Below are 18,379 nucleotides of genomic sequence, written 5' to 3'. Positions count from 1 at the left end.
TTATTGAGGAAATGGGGCATGCTCATTAGGTATATTATATATATTTCATTATATGATTGCTACATAAACATGTCATGGATGTCAAAGAATGCAGTAAATTGTTGCTGTTCTCTCCTTGCCTAAAATTTTGCCAGTTAGTGTGTTATTGATTTCTCCCCAAAACCGAGAGAATATTTTATCTTAAGTGTTTAAATGAATCAAACTTAACCCACAGTTTATGCATTAATTTCTGCCTTTTAAACACTCAAACTAGTGTTACCAACCCTTTAAATAAAATTATGCAAATGTCAGTATTAAACATTATTAAAATAACCTTGTAAGTCCCAAGTTACAAGTACTTCATAGTCTTTGTTGATGAAATAAGGTCAATCAAGCAACAGCAACTTGCCATTTTTATGCATCTTGTGCATGGAATGAAATATTACACCGGAAAATAATTTCTAAAAATGTATGGACTGTTCAGACTGTTGGAAAGTTTGACGGATTTTCTTCTAAAACTGAAATGGCCCAGAGATATAGGAACCTGACAAACTGAGAGTTTATGATAACTGATATGTTAGGGTGCCAGCAATGGTGGAAGCACAGAAGAAAATGAAAGGCAGAGTGACTGCGAACTACTGAAGCCATATAGTAAATTACCTGAATTGCACAAGAAAGAATGCAATTTTGTGGAAAGAAAGAACTGTATCCAGTCCTCTGGGATGCACTGTTTCAAATTCCTGCAATGATTTATATTATAAATTTAAGATACAGAATTATACGGAATTTTACAAAATTATTTTTTTAGGATGCAAATCCTAAAAGTCTGAAGTGTCTCTATATAGTCAGTGGGCAGACACAAGTTCCTTAAATGGCAATTTTGTCTGAAGACTAAGGCACACGGCATAAATCACCCCCTTTTGGTTCCTCTCTACAGTGCCTGTAAAAAAGAAGCCTAGATGGCTGCTTGACTTAGATTTCTACTCGTTAGATAGCTAATATGACGGCATATGAATTTATCTTAGTGTAAGAGAGAAGGTTATAGTACAAAAGCTGGAATTTGCATTCTTCTTTTGCCTAAACAGAATTCACGAACGGATGTAATTTCATTTCCATTTACTGTGAACCCCATTTGAAATCATGATCTCTGCTCCATTGATCATCTGCTCCATGGATTATGTTTATGAAACTGGGAGGTTTGTGACTAGCCTGCTTTAGATCGAGTGCTTAGCTTACACTTGCAAACATATAGGCACTTTTTTTCTGTGGTGTATATCAACACCAGAATATGGACAAAACAAAGAGAAGACAAAGGAAAATTTGATGGCTCACATTGTAAAGAACAGAGTGTCATCACATAACGCATAAGCCACATAAAATAACAAGAATACCTAGGAGGACAGTATCAAACTATATGTTTTTCAGACTGTAAGAAGTGTCAGATTTATGGAGACAAAACAGCTAAAAAAAATCTAAATTGTTGCTGAAGAGGGGAAAGGATTGTGAGGAATGAGAGCAGCAAATAAGGGAAACCAGAAGAGAATCCTTTATTTGGACAAGATTTTGAAACTATGGTTAAGCAGGTGAAGCATATTAGTGAAAGGAATCGAGATACATGGTGTGTATGAGTGACTCAATAGCAGTTATGAGAGAATATTATTTTTATAGTTTAGTTGGAAAAGTTAAGAAGCTGGAAAGCTAATCAGGAATAATCCTTTGGATGAAGTGGGATTAGATAAAGTATGTTTAATTCTGTATGTATGTGCGTGCATCTGTATGTGAGAGAAAAAGAAAAGAACAGATTTGGTGGTAATAAGGAAGAAAACTGAAAAACACGAAAAGAATGAAAATCGGAGAAAGCAGTGGAAGCTGAGGTGGAGACATGAGAAACTGGGATTAGAGCTTGGGAATGGTGATTCACAATAGATATAGAAAACATGATTTTGTTCTGAACAAGATTTGAGAAATGAGGTAGAGTAAGATAAAATTAGGGATTTGGTAATCAATCAGAGAACAGTGATAATGGTTCCTTGCTAAATGGGTATTTTCTCCAGGAGAATGAACTCAAGAAAACCCAGAGTAACAGTGAGGGAGGAAGAAAGAGAGGAAAGAATGAATATGGTACACAAACAGTGAAGAAGAAGGATGACTAAAAATTAAGACCTGGAGAAGGATATAGGAGATATCTATGAAGAAAGGAATGAGCAAAGAAAGCCCCCTTTGAGCGGGGGTACAAGTTTGTCACGACTGTGCCGTAGATCTTTACAGGTGTTGACCAGGGGCTGGAATTGGCTTCTTGGAGCTCTGCTGAATGTTTGTTGAGGGTGATATCTTCCCTAAAGGATGTAAAATGACTGGTGGTCAAGTGGTCTGTAGGCATCTGTGGAAGGATCCACAAATCAGTTGCACATATACTGTAAGATCTATTCCTGATAAAGGGTAAATTTCTTTAAAAGCCATATGGTCTTTCACTCTTCATCCTTCACACCAGAACAGTCATATTATGACAAGAAAGTTTTAGGTTCTGGTAAAATTTCATTCAAATAGCTTAACATACTGTCCTTGTCTCCTAAAGGAAATACGGGTGAAAAGAAGGCAGTGGGCTTAGTTATGCACTGTGATTAAATATAGATGTGGGGCATCTTGTATAAAAAGCCCATAAAATGTACTCACTCACTTAAATAAAGAGTAGCATGAAAAAATTTCTGGCGGCCTCTTTAGGACACTTTGAAAACATAAAATCATCGTATTTGAAATCAGAGAACACAGGAGACTGTTTTCTGTACATTTATATGCAGTGAGAAACTTTTAATGCTCTTGGAAAACAATATCAAAAGGACATCAGCAGGTTTCCTCTGACAATTAATGAAGAAATACCCTAAATCTGGAGATGGCAAAGAGCTAAATAAGGGTCACTCTTTGGTCTCACTAATAAAACAGAAATCATGAAGGTCTATTTATACTCGTTAAATTACCCAAATGTAAGGCCTTGATGTTTCTGAAATGTAAAATGGACCATCTCAATTATGCAGCAAATTGGAAATTTTTAAAGGACAAATATATCCTAGGGTTACTTGTACAACAAGAATTTGGCAATATTGTATTCTGGTCTGTTTTGGGTGGCAACTGGTGAAATCATACAGCCAAAAGAATAAAATTTGCATGCTGAGTGAAAATCAGTGGCAGGGTAATTATCTTCCTCTGCATATGATAATAAAAGTAGAAGAAGCAGTCTTCTTTCTTGAAGACAGCAGAAAAACAATATCCAATTAAATATAATTAAAATGGGTTTTGTTTGTAATAAAAGTCTACAGATATTGTAATTTTTAGGCAAAACAATCTCTTCTTGAAAATAAGACTAAGCATAACAAACAGCTCTAATGACATAAATTTTATTAGAAAGAATAGGTGCATTAGTTTTGAAAAATTACAGTTGTATAAATTTTAAGTGTTCTGATGCTGCTATTGCCACTATCATAATACAGTTCTTTTCAGTAAAATTCATATGGTGACATCTTTATCTTATTGAGTGGGTGGATGCAGTTGTAGATGTGCAGAAGTATAGCAAGAAAGAATTTGGCAATGTTTACTTGTTTGAATGTAAACAGGTCTATCAAATCAAATAATTGCAGAAGTATAAAAAGAGTATCAAATTATTATTATGAGAAAAAACATATCTATAAAAGTCTTAACAAAGTGACAGTATGTGAAAATGAAAAAAACAACAGAGTGTCAAGGATTTGGGGAATCTATCATGATCTGTAGAGCTGATTTTCATTAAAGAGCTGCTTCAGCTGCTTATGTCATCCTTAAAGTGCAATAAATGGGAGAAGCTTCCTCGAAAGTCAGAGTAAAATTCTTCACATAAAGCAACAAACAAATCCGAGTTTGTCAGCTCCTTGTTTTGGTGTTCTGTGTGCTGGGCTTTATTTCAGGTTTTTCACAAAATAGTATATAAAAAACTCTTTTTACCTGTCCCTTATATCTCATTCTCCTGAAAGAAAGTGTCATCTGAAGATGACGAGTGCTGTCTTCTTAGAAAGATAAGTGAACTCAAGTGGTGATTAGAGCTTCACCAGGAAATCTCTCTTGAGCGCTGGAATCTAGATGGCTACCATGCATTACATCTCTTTTTAAGATATTTTCTTGTCAAAAGTTTGGGAGAGTCCTCCAGTATAACAGGTGCAGATGTAAATGAAAGGCAACTGTTACCTCAATTTGCAAGTAATTGCTTTAAACATTGGGACTTAGTTGAATAATGATAACTTATTCTGCAGGGGCTGTAAGTTCATCACACTACGCATCACGAACATATGTAGGCTCAGGAGACTGAGAAGCCTTCTGGCATCAGAAGTGTATATTGGTAATGCTCTTTCTGAACAACAGGGCAATAAAGGCCCTCAAAGTTATCTAAAGGTTCCATGCGGACCTGTTCCTCATGTAGCACTTACCTATCATGTCCTAGTCAACAGTACCTTTTTTGTTCTGCTGGAAATAAAGCAAGTTCCTGGAGGCAACATATTTTGATTCCAGGCTCTGTGCCTTGAAGAAGGGATGTGGTTGTTTGCATCCTCCCATGGACCTCATCTTGTGCACTTACCCACTTCTGCCAGAGCCCTCTGGGCCTGTTACTGTCACAGGTGTTGTTCAGCACTCTTTCTCCGAAGAGAGGACATCAGTGTCCTGAATCAGAGAGGGAAGCCAACACCAATATATCTTGGCTTTGAGCTTTTGGAGAAGGAGAGAGGCTGAATTGTTCCTTGAAGACATCCTAACCAGCTGGGCTTGTGGGAGTAGGTGCTGGATATCATGGCACGCATGTACTGCCACTTACAGGTGCAGACAAGCCCAAAAAAGCAATCGGGAAAGCTGCTAAACCAGAGATTTGGCCTTTCACGGCTGTATAATTATGAAAGACACATGGCACCCCTTAAGCAGAACTTTGTTACCAATCTATAGTTAGGAGTAATGCAGAGAAAACAGGTTTAAAGCAAGTGCTCACCAAACTTTACACATTGTTTTTAGACTCTGTTTGTACCTAGTGAAAAACCTCAGGGGCACAATTAATCTAACCTACCTGAGATATGTAGTGTAGGATGAAATTAATTAAGACCTAGAAGTGCCTGTTTCACTGAGTATAGAGAGCTAGATGACTACCTCACATTTCAGCATTATAAATATCAAAATTTAGTTGAGATTAAAGATATCTCTTGTGTCAGCCTTGCACTGCTGAAAGATGGGAAAGAATATTCCCAAACTAACTTGGATATGCTGATGATTTGTTTGACTGTGGAGGGGAAAACCATATGAAAAAGTTTGGAATTTTTCATAGTTATCTAAAATCAGACAGGCCATGGTAAACTTTGTTCTGTGTTCTTGCTGCAATCTGATATAAAAGCAGAATTCAGAAAACTGCAAAGAGAGACATAGGAACAGTTTCCCACTACTTGCAAGAAATGGAAGTTGCAGGTTCAGACAGCTTGTTTAGATGCTTTGTCAGGCCAAAGACTGTCAAGTTAAAATGGACAAAAACAGAGGGTATGTCCGTATGCTGCTAAATGAGAGGACCAACAAGCCAGTTCCAATGCTGGAGCCATGATTCTCCTCCTGCTTAACTGTTGGCTCACTCCTTGGCTGTTTGTTTCCAGCAGGCTCCAGACAGAAACAGCCTTCAGCACTGAGACTTGGCTGAAAATTGACTCTAATTTAGTGGTGTAGGCGCAGCCAGAGAGTCTAAATGTGAAATAAAATGGTGCTAGCAATGAATGGTACTGCATACATCATCATTCCACCTGCCTCAGGTAGGTGCAGTATCTTGTTTAGACCCTTTACGAAATAACTGCATTGGTCTTCTGAGCAACCAGCAAGAAAAACAGGGCAATGAACAGCATATGTAGATATATGTGCTTCTGCATACGTAGATATATGTGCTTAAGTAACAAAAGGAGTTGGCTTAAGATCAGCTTTTAAATTCGTATCATCCCTGCTGCTATGGAACCTGGTAATGGATCTCTGCTGCGATTAATGGCGATTTGAACTGAAGACTTTTTTGGAATCGTGACTGCAGATGATGAAAGAAACCCCTCAGATGATCATAATCAGGATACTGTTTGTGTGCAAATACAAATTGAGTATTCAGCTTGTGCTTTCTCCTTTCATCTTTGTACAGAGGTTGCTCACTTCTCATGTCCCTCTTTTTCCCATTTTGCTGCACTAACGAGTTTTTAATGCAAAGGAAAAGTGATTATAAGCAGTGAAGCAAAGACAGCTTTATAGAGCAAGACTGAGGAATTGAAGACATAGATCAGAGCTATCCACCAACCTAAGATGAAAGGGAAGTGCATGAAAACAGAGACATATAGATAGCTTTGATTTCATTATCATTAGACAAGAAAGGATGAAAAATGGAGTAGCTATAAAGCTGTTCATACTAGTAAGTTGCCTATATTAATAAAAGAGTCTATGCAGAAAGCCTTAAAGTGATAACATAGAACAGGAAAATATCTAATAGTAAAATTTTTGTCCCTATCTGTTTTTAGTGTACTGTATTGTGATTACCAGATTGTAATAATATAAAAAATGGAAATATTATGTATGTATTAAATATTTTATTCATTGATGCTGTGTTTTCATTTCATTGTTAAGCAAGGGTTATTTGTTTGGACTTTTCTCCCTTTTCTTTTTGAACACAGACTCTGGAGATTATATTTCTATTACTGATTTCATGGTTTATCAGATTTTGAATTGCAGACAAATTAAATAGTTGGTGGCTTTTATAGGAAGCTTTTGTTTGGTAGATACATGTACCTAGTTATAATATTCACAAGAGAAGTACCTAATTACATTTAAAAGGTGCTTGACTAGATAAAGAATGATTTGTGTACCATGTTTTCTGATTGCAGTTAGAAAGCTAATATAGAAAATTAGCAGCTGGGAGTGGGGGGGAGTAATAAATGTTCTTGTTCTGAGAAATAATTTTGTTCCTCCAAGATTAGGCCAATCCTAATGCTTCATTTCACTTCTGCTCCTATATTTTTTTTTTTTCATTAAGTATAAATTAAGTAAAACACTAAAGCAAAACTATTTTCCAGGAAATATCCTATCATCACAAAAAATAAAGCAGCATGATTCACGGGCAATATCTATTATCTTTGATTAATCAATATTTTCTGGCCAAATAAAAAAATAACTGACTAGCTGTAGCTAAAGGACACTTTGAAATTCTTCTAAGTATTTTCATTACTCTGGAGCTTACTTACAATATAGTCAGCTTTTGCAGCTTTCTCAGATGTGGTACTCTGCCCATTTAAGAAATAAGGAAACTAAGAAAGGGGTGTTAAGTGAGTTGCCTAGAGGGACAGAAAAAATCCATGTCAAACTGGAACAAGGTTTCGGAATACTGCTTAAGTCAGTGTCATGTCTTCAGCTGATAGATTTCTTGTCCAGTGCAATCCATTTTGGTGCTCTACATTTTGTAGCTTAATTTATTTTGACACTGAAACTCAGCGTAAGAATTGCATTAACATTCTGTGCCTTTTTGCCATTCAGCTGTCTGTTGCAGAGGTCCTCTGTCGTGTTCTTGCCCTAGGTTAATATAGTAAACAAGATGTATTTCAGTATATGTATCAGTGAGTGATTTTTGCATAAGTGCTATGAATTTCCTGTCTGTTTTTGTATGGCAAAGTAAACTGGTGCTTGTAAGGCAATGAATAATTAATCTTTCTTCCATTTGTGAGAATAATTTTTAGAAACGGGTCTTCTATTTTTGACATGAAACTATTACCTTGGAAACTATTTAAACATTTGCACGTACTCCATGAACACATTATATCTAATATCAGTCATATTATGTAAGTGACTTAGTTATTTCAGTGTTTTACATACTGAACTTTTACTGTTTTCAAGTTTACAGGCTCGATTGCATGCCATTCGGGACAAAGGGGAGCTAAGTAGGCTATAATTTAGATAGTCTCACCTATATGTTGAAAAATGTGCTTCAGTAAACTGGTCATACTGGCATATCTGTACGATACCCCTACAAAATTACCTTCCAAGTGCATTTAAGGAATTTTCTGATTTTATTTTCTTTAGGTCAATGGAACAGAAATTGAATATGAATTTGAAGAAATTACTTTGGAGAGGGTAAGTATAATTTATTCTTCTCTTGTAGGAAAAAATATAATCTCTAATAAAAATAATGCAATTACTTATGAAATTAAAAGCGAATAAGAATGAAATTATATTTTGAATAAAGATGTCCACTCTTATGCTAAACCATAAAAATGTGAGTGATACAACAGGATAAGCTTTTGATGTTTTTGAGAAGTTACAGGTGTAGCTACTGGCAGACCAGTATCCAGAATGTTTTTCTTCCCCATAACTATGTCAGTGCTCGACTAGACATTTGATTATTGGGAAGAGCCCCTGTGACTCTTCGTAACTGCCTTTTAGCTTGCAAGCTGGAATCATGGAATCTTTTCTCTTTTAACCTCCTCAATTTCCTTGCATGCGTGCGTGATAATAGAAGACATGTAGTCTTATACCAAAATTGGCAAAAGTGGTTTTAATGTTAAAGTGTATATATAAAAGCTTTAGACCATATTTACGTGTAAATAATATGTTTACACAAGTCTGAATTATGTGAGTTATAATCAGGGCTGGCAGTGAAGGCTTTTCTGGTAGTGTAGTTTAAAAGTAGCACAAAAAAAGAGAGATATTTAAAATTTGTGCTGCATCACATCTTCCTGGATTTGGTGTTTTTTCCTTGCCTTTTTGTTATGTAACCGTTTTCTTTAGCCTGTGGACTTTCTTTGCTACAAGATCAAGGCCAGATGGGCCACATACTGTGTGAGAAAGGAAGTCTAAGCTTTGTCATGTATCATAGTGCTTACAAAGATTTCTAATGGATGCAAGATTGTCATTGCTGAATTCCTTCAATATTCTACCAACATCCTGCTAATATGAAGTTTCGTTATCTTGAAGCAAACACAGTTAGGCTTCTTTCTACATAAAATGTTTGAATGCAAGGCTGGATTTACCAAGATGTGACTGATGCCATATGAACAAATGCCAGTGAGGTAGCAAACTACCATTAAATTAGACACCTATATTATACAATTCATTGCACTTTTTCTGCATGTTATATTTTTAATTGGCCAGGATAATGAATTTCATAACCATTCAACTTAAAGGGATACAAGTTTATGTTCTCATTGATTTGCTCTCTCAGGCAAATTATGAAAGAGCAATATATCTTTTTACAATAGCCATCCTCATAACAGATAACGTATAAGGTTATAGGCACTTTTTATCTACTGTCTCTCAACTTATTTGCGCATCGCTAGTTATTCATTGGACTGGAGTTTCCAAAGGTCACTGAACAGAACACATGCCTCCTGGGTGATATTTTGAAAAGCACTTTATTTTTAATAGATGTGTAAGTCATCAGTACATACTGCAGAACACATGTGATTTGCATCTCCTGTACCTGTCTGATGCAGCTAATTAGTTATTCATAATATAATACCACATAATGTCAGTTAAAGGTTGATCAACAATAGCAAAAATTGCTACAGATTTTAATGGAGAGTATTTCAGTTGTTTTCTGGATGCTGCTGAATCTGTGGCTTCTGATTATTACTGCTTGAAATATTCTGTCACATGTATCAGTGTTTTGTCTCAAAGGCAGGGTACTGTGTCTGCTGGTTTTTGTGTGAGATATAAAACACAAGTGATTGCCTTTAAATAGCTGTCATTTATGTTAGACTAAAAGCATTTTCAGAAGAAAGACATTCTCCATGTTGATTACCCATTTTCTTCCACAAAGCTGCTTTTTAGAAATTAGATGGAAAATCATCTCTCTGTATTTAATGGCAAAACTGCAAAAATGTATTAAGGTTGCTGCTGTTGAGAGATAAAAATTTAGTTTGCCCATATCAAACAGTTGGTACTAAACTTTCCATTTTAGTCCAGTTATCCAAGTTACAGAATTCTGCATCCCCAAAACAATCAGATATTTTCTTCATGACATTTATCCACACTTTTATGTAGTCAATATAATTTAAAAGATTTTATGATGCAAAAGATAAATTGGTTAAAGGTATATTAGGGCTTTTGTGCTCTTTCTTGGTTTTATTTTATAGCAGAATGAAAGGGAAAGTGGTAAAGGATTGAATACTTCAGGGCATCTCCCAGTCTCTGTCGACTTGACAAAGACCCCATTAATTTAATTGGAGGAGGTCACCTTCATTCATAGGTGACATGAATTTCTGGGATGTATTCATAGAATCATAGAATCATAGAATGGTGTAGGTTGGAAAGGACCTTGAAGATCATCGAGTTCCAATACCCCTGCCATAGGCAAGGACACCTCCCACTAGACCAGGTTGCCCAAGGCCACGTCCAGCCTGGCCTTGAACACCTCCAGGGATGGGGCCTCAACAACCTCTCTGGGCAACTTGTTCCAGTGCCTCACCACCTCACAGTGAAAAACTTCTTCCGAATGTTTAATTTTAACCTGCCCTCTTCCAGTTTAAAGTCATTCCCCCTCGTCCTATCACTACATGCCCGAGTAAAAAGTCCTTCCCCAGCTCTCCTGTAGGCCCCCTTTAGGGACTGGAAGGCCGCAATAAGATCTCCCCGGAGCCTTCTCTTCTCCAGGCTGAACAGCCCCAACTCTTTCAGCCTCTCCTCATAGGAGAGGTGCTCCAGCCCTTGGATCATCTTCATGGCTCTCCTCTGGACACGCTCCGGCAGGTCCATGTCCTTCTTCTGTTGGGGACTCCAGAGCTGGATGCAGTACTCCACGTGGGGTCTCACGAGAGTGGAGTAGAGGGGCAGAATCACCTCCTTTGACCTGCTGGCCACACTTCTTGTGATGCAGCCCAGGATCCGGTTGGCCTTCTGGGCTGCGATCGCACACTGCTGGCTCATGTTGAGCTTCTCGTCAGTCAGCACCCCCAGGTCCTTCTCCTCAGGGCTGCTCTCCAGCCATTCCCCGCCCAGCCTGTATTTGTGCTTGGGATTGCTTGGGATTCCTGAAGAGAGTTACTGGCTTAGGCTTGATCCTTGCCCCAGGATGAAGAGATGGCTCCATCCCTTGGGATAACATACGACTAATGTGTGCATGTTGGCAGAATGTGTCCCTTGTGGAGCTGGGGAGCAGATCAGCAAGGTCTCAAAAATGCCAAAAGGAAACTTGCTAAACATCCAGGGGGAGGGACAGAGCAGAGCTTGCTGAGTGTCACCGAGCTGCTTGAGACCCAGCTGGCATACCAAGAAATGACTGCAAGCATACAGTGGGCTTGTGTAGAAAGCTTTTTTTATTTTTGCTCTTTGCCATAATGTCGTTCAGTTGTTTCTATGTAAAATGTTGTGTCCTAGTTTACAGTTTAACAAGACCTGCGGGTTTGAGCTTAAAAGATGATGAATTTTAAGCAGATCCACCTTAAAGCTGTGATCAGTGCTATTCCAGGAGTTAAGGAAGTTGTAAGTACGCCTCTGCCAGCGCCCTCCTTAGTGGCATGCTCTTATCCTTTTACTCTTCTTCAGCTGTGCCAGCCACTTATCAAGTACCATCACCAATCCCTGAGCCCACAGGGATCACTGTTAAATAAGTGATCCTCATTTAGAGCTCTCATAAGAACCTACTTGAGTAACACAATTACACAGTTAAGAGGAATCAAACAAATTCCATTCTCTAAAAAAAGAAAAAAAAAAAAAACACCAACACAGGTTTAATTCCTTCAACTACCTCAGAGAATGTGAGTTTCTCTGCTAACTTACAGGCATAAAATCCAGCTATAGACTAAGACTTGGAGATTTGGCGATTTGTAATAAAGTACAATGCCCAAATGCACACTTAGACAAAATTCCTTAAAATAAGCCATTACCTTGCTCTAGCTTGAATATTCAAGACACCATAAAAAGGAAACTCTACATAAAATGACTCATGTTAGTGCAGTGATGTTAGTCTTCCATTACTGCAGGACTTGAAAAATGTGTCCAGCGCTATCAAGAGACCAATTTGCACTTGTAAATCAGTGGTCAGTGTAAGACACAGCTGAATAGACTCTATAACCAAGCTTAGCCTAACTTCTCTAAGCTGGAGGAAAGTTTTAATTGATTGTCTCCTTGGTACAGCGCTGTGCTTGGAGACATATGCTGAAGAGAGGATTTTAATAGAAGTTCATGTAATATCAGCCAATATCAATAGTTACCTTGAAGAAGAGTAAAGAAAGACAGTGGGTCACTTAATGATTCATGTTGGATTCATGCTGAGTTCAGCATCTGAGTTTAGATCTCAGTACTTTTCTGCTCATCTAACCTTGCCTATTCTTTAGATGTTAAAGAAAAAGAGGGCAGTTATGATTAGTAAAGCTGTTTTCACAGAATCTTTTGTGATGCTTCAGCATGTATTTTCATTCTGTATCTGTAAAAAAGTAAAATTATATTACTTTTTGTGGAATGGATTGTTTAGAAAAATTAAATTCTATCAACTTTGGAACTAAAGGCATCTACTTCCCAGTGCTTTTGCATCATGAGATTGACTGACCTTTGTATCTGATCAGGTCAAGCTCTGACTGAGTTTTCCCAAGGCTGAGACATGCATGAAGCGTCTCTATTTCTTTTTCATTTGTACTCCTGTGGATTCTCTGGCCTATGACAACAATTCAGATTACACTGCAGAATGACCCTGTTTTGAATGAACCACATCATTTTACAAAGTTTTTATGAACTTAATGTTTTGTTTCCTCCTCACTTTCTCAGATTTGGTTGCAACTGGCTATTGGGTTTACTGCCATTGAGGGAGAGATAGGCACGCATGCTCATGTAGCATAATTATTTCCTTAGAAAATCAGGTTAAAGAAATTCCAAGAGCGTAAATTCTGGTAGTGTGCTGTGACAAAAATAAAAGTATCTTTTTTTTTATGTATCCACGACATGCTCTGTTTGGTGGAGAGACTGAAAATCTGCTCTCTCTTCTTTCATTTGACTCAATATTTCACTGACATCACGTGCCATGAGAAGATTTCAGTTTTTCTAGTTTGAAATTATTATTCTCTAAAGGGTTGGGTTTCCACATTTCCACCAAATTCAAGGGTCTATTCAAATCTCAACTAGAAAGGCTAAAACTGTGATCATAAGTAAATTTAAAAGGTAAAATTTAAAAATCCTGAGGAAACAGTGGAAAAAGCAATCTTTGTACATTTTGGTAGAGTAAGGAATTTATTTCAGGCCTGGGCTTTTGTTTACTTTGGTATCTTGTAAACCTGAGACATAATTACTACGCTACTATTAATTATGCTGTTTTCATCACTAATTTCCTTTGTGAAAAAGCAGAAGTTTGCAAAAATATAAAGAGGTGCATTCCACTGAATGCTGAAGTGCAGCAGGAATTGGATTGTATTTGATGACACAAGGATTTTAATTTAACTCAATGTCTTATTTTTTCTGTCTATCTATCTATCTATCTTGTTTTAACAGAGATCACATAATCATAGAATCACAGAATCACAGAATAATTTGAGTTGGAAGGGACCTTTAAAGGTCATCAGGTCCAACCCCCCTGCAATGAGGAACATCTTCAACTAGATCAGGTTGCTCTGAGCCCCCTCCAACCTGACCTGGAATGTTTCCAGGGATGGGGCATCTCCCACCTCTCTGGGCATCCTGGGCCAGTGTCTCACCACCCTTGGCGCAAAAAATGTCTTCCTTATATCTGGTCTGAATGTACCCTCCTTTAGTTTAAAGCCATTACCTCTTGTCTATTGCAACAGACCCTGCTAAAAAGTCTGTCTCTGTGTCCCCATCTTTCTTATAAGCCCCCTTTAAGTACTGAAAGGCCACAATAAGGTCTCCCCAGAGCCTTCTTTTCTCCAGGCTTCTCTTCTCCAATCCCAACACTCTCAGCCTGTCCTCATAGGAGAGGTTCTCCAGCCTTCTGATCATTTTTGTGACCCTCCTCTGGACCCACTTCAACAGGTCCAGGTCTTCCTTGCGCTGAGCGCCCCAGAGCTGGAGGCAGCACTGCAGGTGGGGTCTCATGAGAGTGGAGTAGAGGGGCAGAATCCCCTCCCTCGCCCTGCTGGCCGTGCTGCGTTTGATGCAGCCCAGGATGCGGTTTGTGTTCTGGGCTGCGAGTGCACAATGTCAGCTCATGTCCAGCTTTTCATCTACCAACACCACCGTTTGATTGTATGTCTGGGAAATAAGGTTTTCACTATTAGTCAGGTAGCATAACTGCTTTCTGCCTTTTTTTAAGGTGTTAGACACCAGTTGTTCATGCATCGGTAGGCTTTATGTGGTTTAGAAATAATAGAGTGGAAGGGAGTGGTCAAGAAATGGCCACTAGGAAAATGTATTTTCAAAGTTTAAAAGCATATACTGTAGACACATGCCTTTTGAGAACCCAGAATGCACAAACCAATATCCAACCATCTAACGACTTCAGTGGAGCGGTCTGACATCTTCCAACGGAAGAAAATAAATCTTTTAAAGTAAGTGTCCCTCAGGTACCTGCCAAGCTCCTCCAAACGCAGTGTTGCTGTCTGAGTGTTTATTTCTGCAGAACTGTAGATGTTTTCTTCACTGTTGAGAGCTTTCTGACTGGGTGCCCTCATTACATTTCTTCTTTGCTCAGCTCTGCCTGCTTCCTAAGTGAGAGTAAAGGGTAGTTATTCTTGCAGCCTCAGACTGAAATAAATTCTAATTCAAAGGCAGAATCCTTCATATTGGCTAGTTTATATAGGTTTGTAGTAGAATAGTGACCTATGGGTGTTTATTGAAACAAAGGTCATCCACAGGGATTTTTTCCTGGAAGGAGCCAGCGCAGTCTGCCTACAAGAAGAGGCAGAAGTGTCTATGTATGGAGCTGAGTTACCAGCAAACAGAAAATGTGAATCCCAAACTTTCAATGCTGTGCAGACGATTTGAAAAGCTGATCTCTTGGGTATCCACGTAGAGTCTTCGCAGTGTATTTTTCTGTCTACGTGTAACACAAAGTTCTGTAAAATGAAAAAAGAAATTAAGAAAGAGCCTTGAAAATACAGGTGTAGTGCATGCAATCGCTGCACAGGAAATCCTCTATGCTTTCTAATTCCAATCATGTCTTAGAGTTGACACTGATAGGCAGTTGTGTCCGTGGCTGTTGTTTACCTTCAGAGAGGTTTGCAAGCTTTGGGAAGGGCAGACTCTCTGGCCTCTGGACGCAACAGCTTAAGCAAGGTCTGCGTTCTCCTTTTGTCTCTTATGCCTTAGCAGATTTTGCTTTGACCTTAGGTTGTGCAGGAGCGAACTGATGAAAGGAGCTGAAGGAGCCTGGTGTGCAGTCCTGATAATGTGACGCTGAAATACCAGGTCAACATTTTCCAAAGCAACCGCAGAATTTGGTTGCTTTAGTTCAGTGACCTAAATTAAGATTCCTTGGAACAGCCTGATTTTTTTCTGTCATTATTCACCCAAAACATGTGACTTTCTGTCACCTCAGAGCAGCCCTAATTTGGCACCCAAAATATAACTAATCACTGGAAAACTTTGTTCTTATTCTGTCAGAGAGTCATTATATTGAAACTATTCCTGGTTGTAGAACTGTGCATGTCTTGTGGGGGCCCATTCCACCTGTGCTTGGTAGAGGTACAAAACGTGCCGGTCTGGAGTATATGTGGAAGGGCAAAAGAGCCGGGAGAGGGAGGGCTGCACCTTTTGAGGGACAGAAGCTTCTGCCCACTGTTGTTGGCTGTCGTTCTCTACATTCAGTGCCTGGGACTGGAAACTCAATAAACCCACGTAACTGTCTTACTGAAGAGTATTGGCTAGGGAAGTGAAGGAACAGCTGTTAATATCATATCCGTCTTGGAGATGTGAACAAAATATTGTTATTTATTGCTATTGCTGTTAACAATTGCATTGGTACAGGTTGGGAATGCGGTGAAGTAGAACAGGTGAGCTGCCCACAGTTTTCCTGAAAGCAGTGATAGGACTAGGAGGACTAGCCTATGTTGCCCTCTCCAGATAGGGATGATCTGGACTGCTTCAGAATATGCACTGCCAGAAGAATTAGAGTTATCCAGGGCAAATGCTAAAAAAGTATGTGGCTTTCCACTGAGTCTCTCTTTATAAGGAAGAATTGCCCTATATTTCATCCTTGCTACATCTGGAGAGGGTGCATCCTTTCCCAGCTGCAGAGTGGCATCACTTCTCATCCCAACAGTCACAACAGAAAAGCTGCAAAGCCACGAAAGGGGAGATGAAGAAGGGGAAAATCATATAAGTGACTAGGGAAAAAAAAAACCTTCTATGGTTTATAGCTACATTGTGATTAGCAAAAGAAGCAGAAACAATGCTATACATTTAGCTCCCTCTGGGTGCCTATCAAAGAAATTCATATTTTCATATTGTTATCTTAGAATCTTGCTTTTAAATCTAAGTGTCTGAAAAACATTGCATGGATGCTAGCTCAGTTAAATCAGAATAAACCAAATTTCTTGGATTTATCACTGTGATGCCATTTAAACTCCTCTGAGGGCATTATCTCAGTGAAGGGTGTCCCCTCCCATATATGTCTGCTAGCTTTATATTTCAGATAGAAAAAAAAATAGTTTAGTTTTATAGTTTTTAGTTTTATTGTTCAAGCTTTGCAAGGCAAAGAATATTTTTATTACTGTGAATTAGGCTTTTATTCACTTGTATATTTATTTTTGAAGGTCTATGCATTTGCTGGTTTTAGTGATTCATATAGTGGTTTCTGGGTATTTCTTTAGACGAGGGGTTCAGAATTTGTTTCAATGAGTCCTCAGGTCCAGGGAAGATTATGAGAGTTTTCTTGTTGTGTGAGAAATTTTAAATAACTGAATATTCTGTTATGAAAACTCACTGTGGTACTTTAGCATTTTCAAAATAATTTGGAGCTTTGAAGAATACTCAAGCAGAAGAAGAAAATTGGAGATTGTTTGATATATTTTTTAAAATTTAATAAGAGTCACTCAACACACTGAGACATTTTGTTCCCAAAGGAGTAAAAGAAATTTCATTCTTTAATATATTGAATCGCAAGTGTGAAGTTACTTAAACTCTCTGCATTGAAAACTCACAGGGAATTTGTTCAGGGAAATACAGAAACTAGAAAGATGGCATTAACACAATACTAGAAAGTATTCTGAAAGTGATAGAAATGAATTAAAAATCAGCAGCAGAAAAAAATTTCCCAATAGTGGTAATGATGTATATTTAGTATCAAAAATGAAGAAAAGTTGAAAAGTTAAGCAGCATTTATTTAAGAGTTCAAAACCTACCCATGTGAGTATAGGAAAAAGAATTATTCATGTTCACCTCTACTTGAAAGTTATCCCCTTAACTTTGCCAAGATCACTGAGACCTTGAGGTACCTATTACATGAAAAGTTATTCCATGCAAGTCATAGCTGCCCAGAGGCAGCGTTCTGCTGCTGTTTCTTTTAAATTATTATTATATTGACATTTTATTTTTCAGGTAATATCACTCATTTATTGCCTTCCTCTCATTTCCTAACTCACTTGCTCTCACCAGATAGTTTGCAGTAAGTAATTCTGCTGCTTTTTTTCTTGTTATTTACGGCTTTACATGAAAATTGCCTTTACTTTAGATGTAGCTCTTTAGGATGTGGCCTTTCAGCTCATTTACTCTATTATCTTTAGCTGACAAAGTCCAAGCTTTATCTCACTCCTGTTTGGTGTTTGGAAAGTGAGCATCTAGTCCCCTAGGCTGATGCAGGAAAGCAGACCTTTTCCCTCCAGCTTAGCATTTCTTCTGTTACTGGACAATAATTTTGCTTGGAAAGAATTTTGCAGGAAGAAATCCTTTGTTGATTTGAGAGTTTAGCACAGATTTAGGGGTGTTCTGAGTGCTTGGAGAGCGTTCCAGTTTTCAGGAAGTGCAAAGAAATGGGTATTCTGCTCCACACCATTCGCCTTTTCCAAACTGGCATAAAAAGCCTACCAGTAGAAATCAATCTAAGTGTATCACCCAAGCAAACCCGAGGTGTCCCACCCTGCAATAGTTCAAATCAATATCAGTACTAGTCACTAGTGAGCAGACCTGCAAGTGTGACTTCCAAGTAGACATACCAGCTTCTGGAGCAGTAATAGGAGGGTATGTATACACTAAAAAGGAGTAATATGTGTGTCTGAGATGCTGATTTTTCCAAGCAAGTAGGTAGGAATCTTCTTGCAGAAAGACTGAGAAAGCAAGGCAGAAAAAAATATGATAAACTAAGGAGCTACAAAGCAGCGGTTCAACTCAGTTTTCACTTAGCTTTGCAATTGGCATTGGCAAATATGTAGATTTAAAATGATATATATACATTTAAATAAATGAGAATGAAGGACCTCAATTTCCTGGTAGAAAATGAATCATTCTGGAGATG

General features: G+C 38.1%; 1 protein-coding gene across 6 annotated transcripts in view; it reads left to right on the top strand.

Annotated features, from left to right (window-relative positions):
• Positions 1–18,379, top strand: part of DLG2 (discs large MAGUK scaffold protein 2) — a gene marked incomplete at both ends in the record, with an annotated part of 916,537 nt that overhangs the window by 492,408 nt on the left and 405,750 nt on the right. For all 6 annotated transcript variants that reach the window (XM_082494340.1, XM_082494344.1, XM_082494343.1 and 3 more), the window contains one exon: positions 8,071–8,121. In XM_082494340.1, coding sequence (XP_082350466.1) covers positions 8,071–8,121 — 51 coding nt within the window. The remainder of the gene's footprint in view (positions 1–8,070; positions 8,122–18,379) is intronic.

The sequence above is a fragment of the Vanellus vanellus genome (genome assembly GCF_965231255.1).
Source record: "Vanellus vanellus genome assembly, chromosome: 1".
NCBI lineage: Eukaryota > Metazoa > Chordata > Aves > Charadriiformes > Charadriidae > Vanellus > Vanellus vanellus.
Note: the sequence above shows the minus strand (reverse complement) of the source record. Positions and strands in the feature narration are given on the sequence as shown.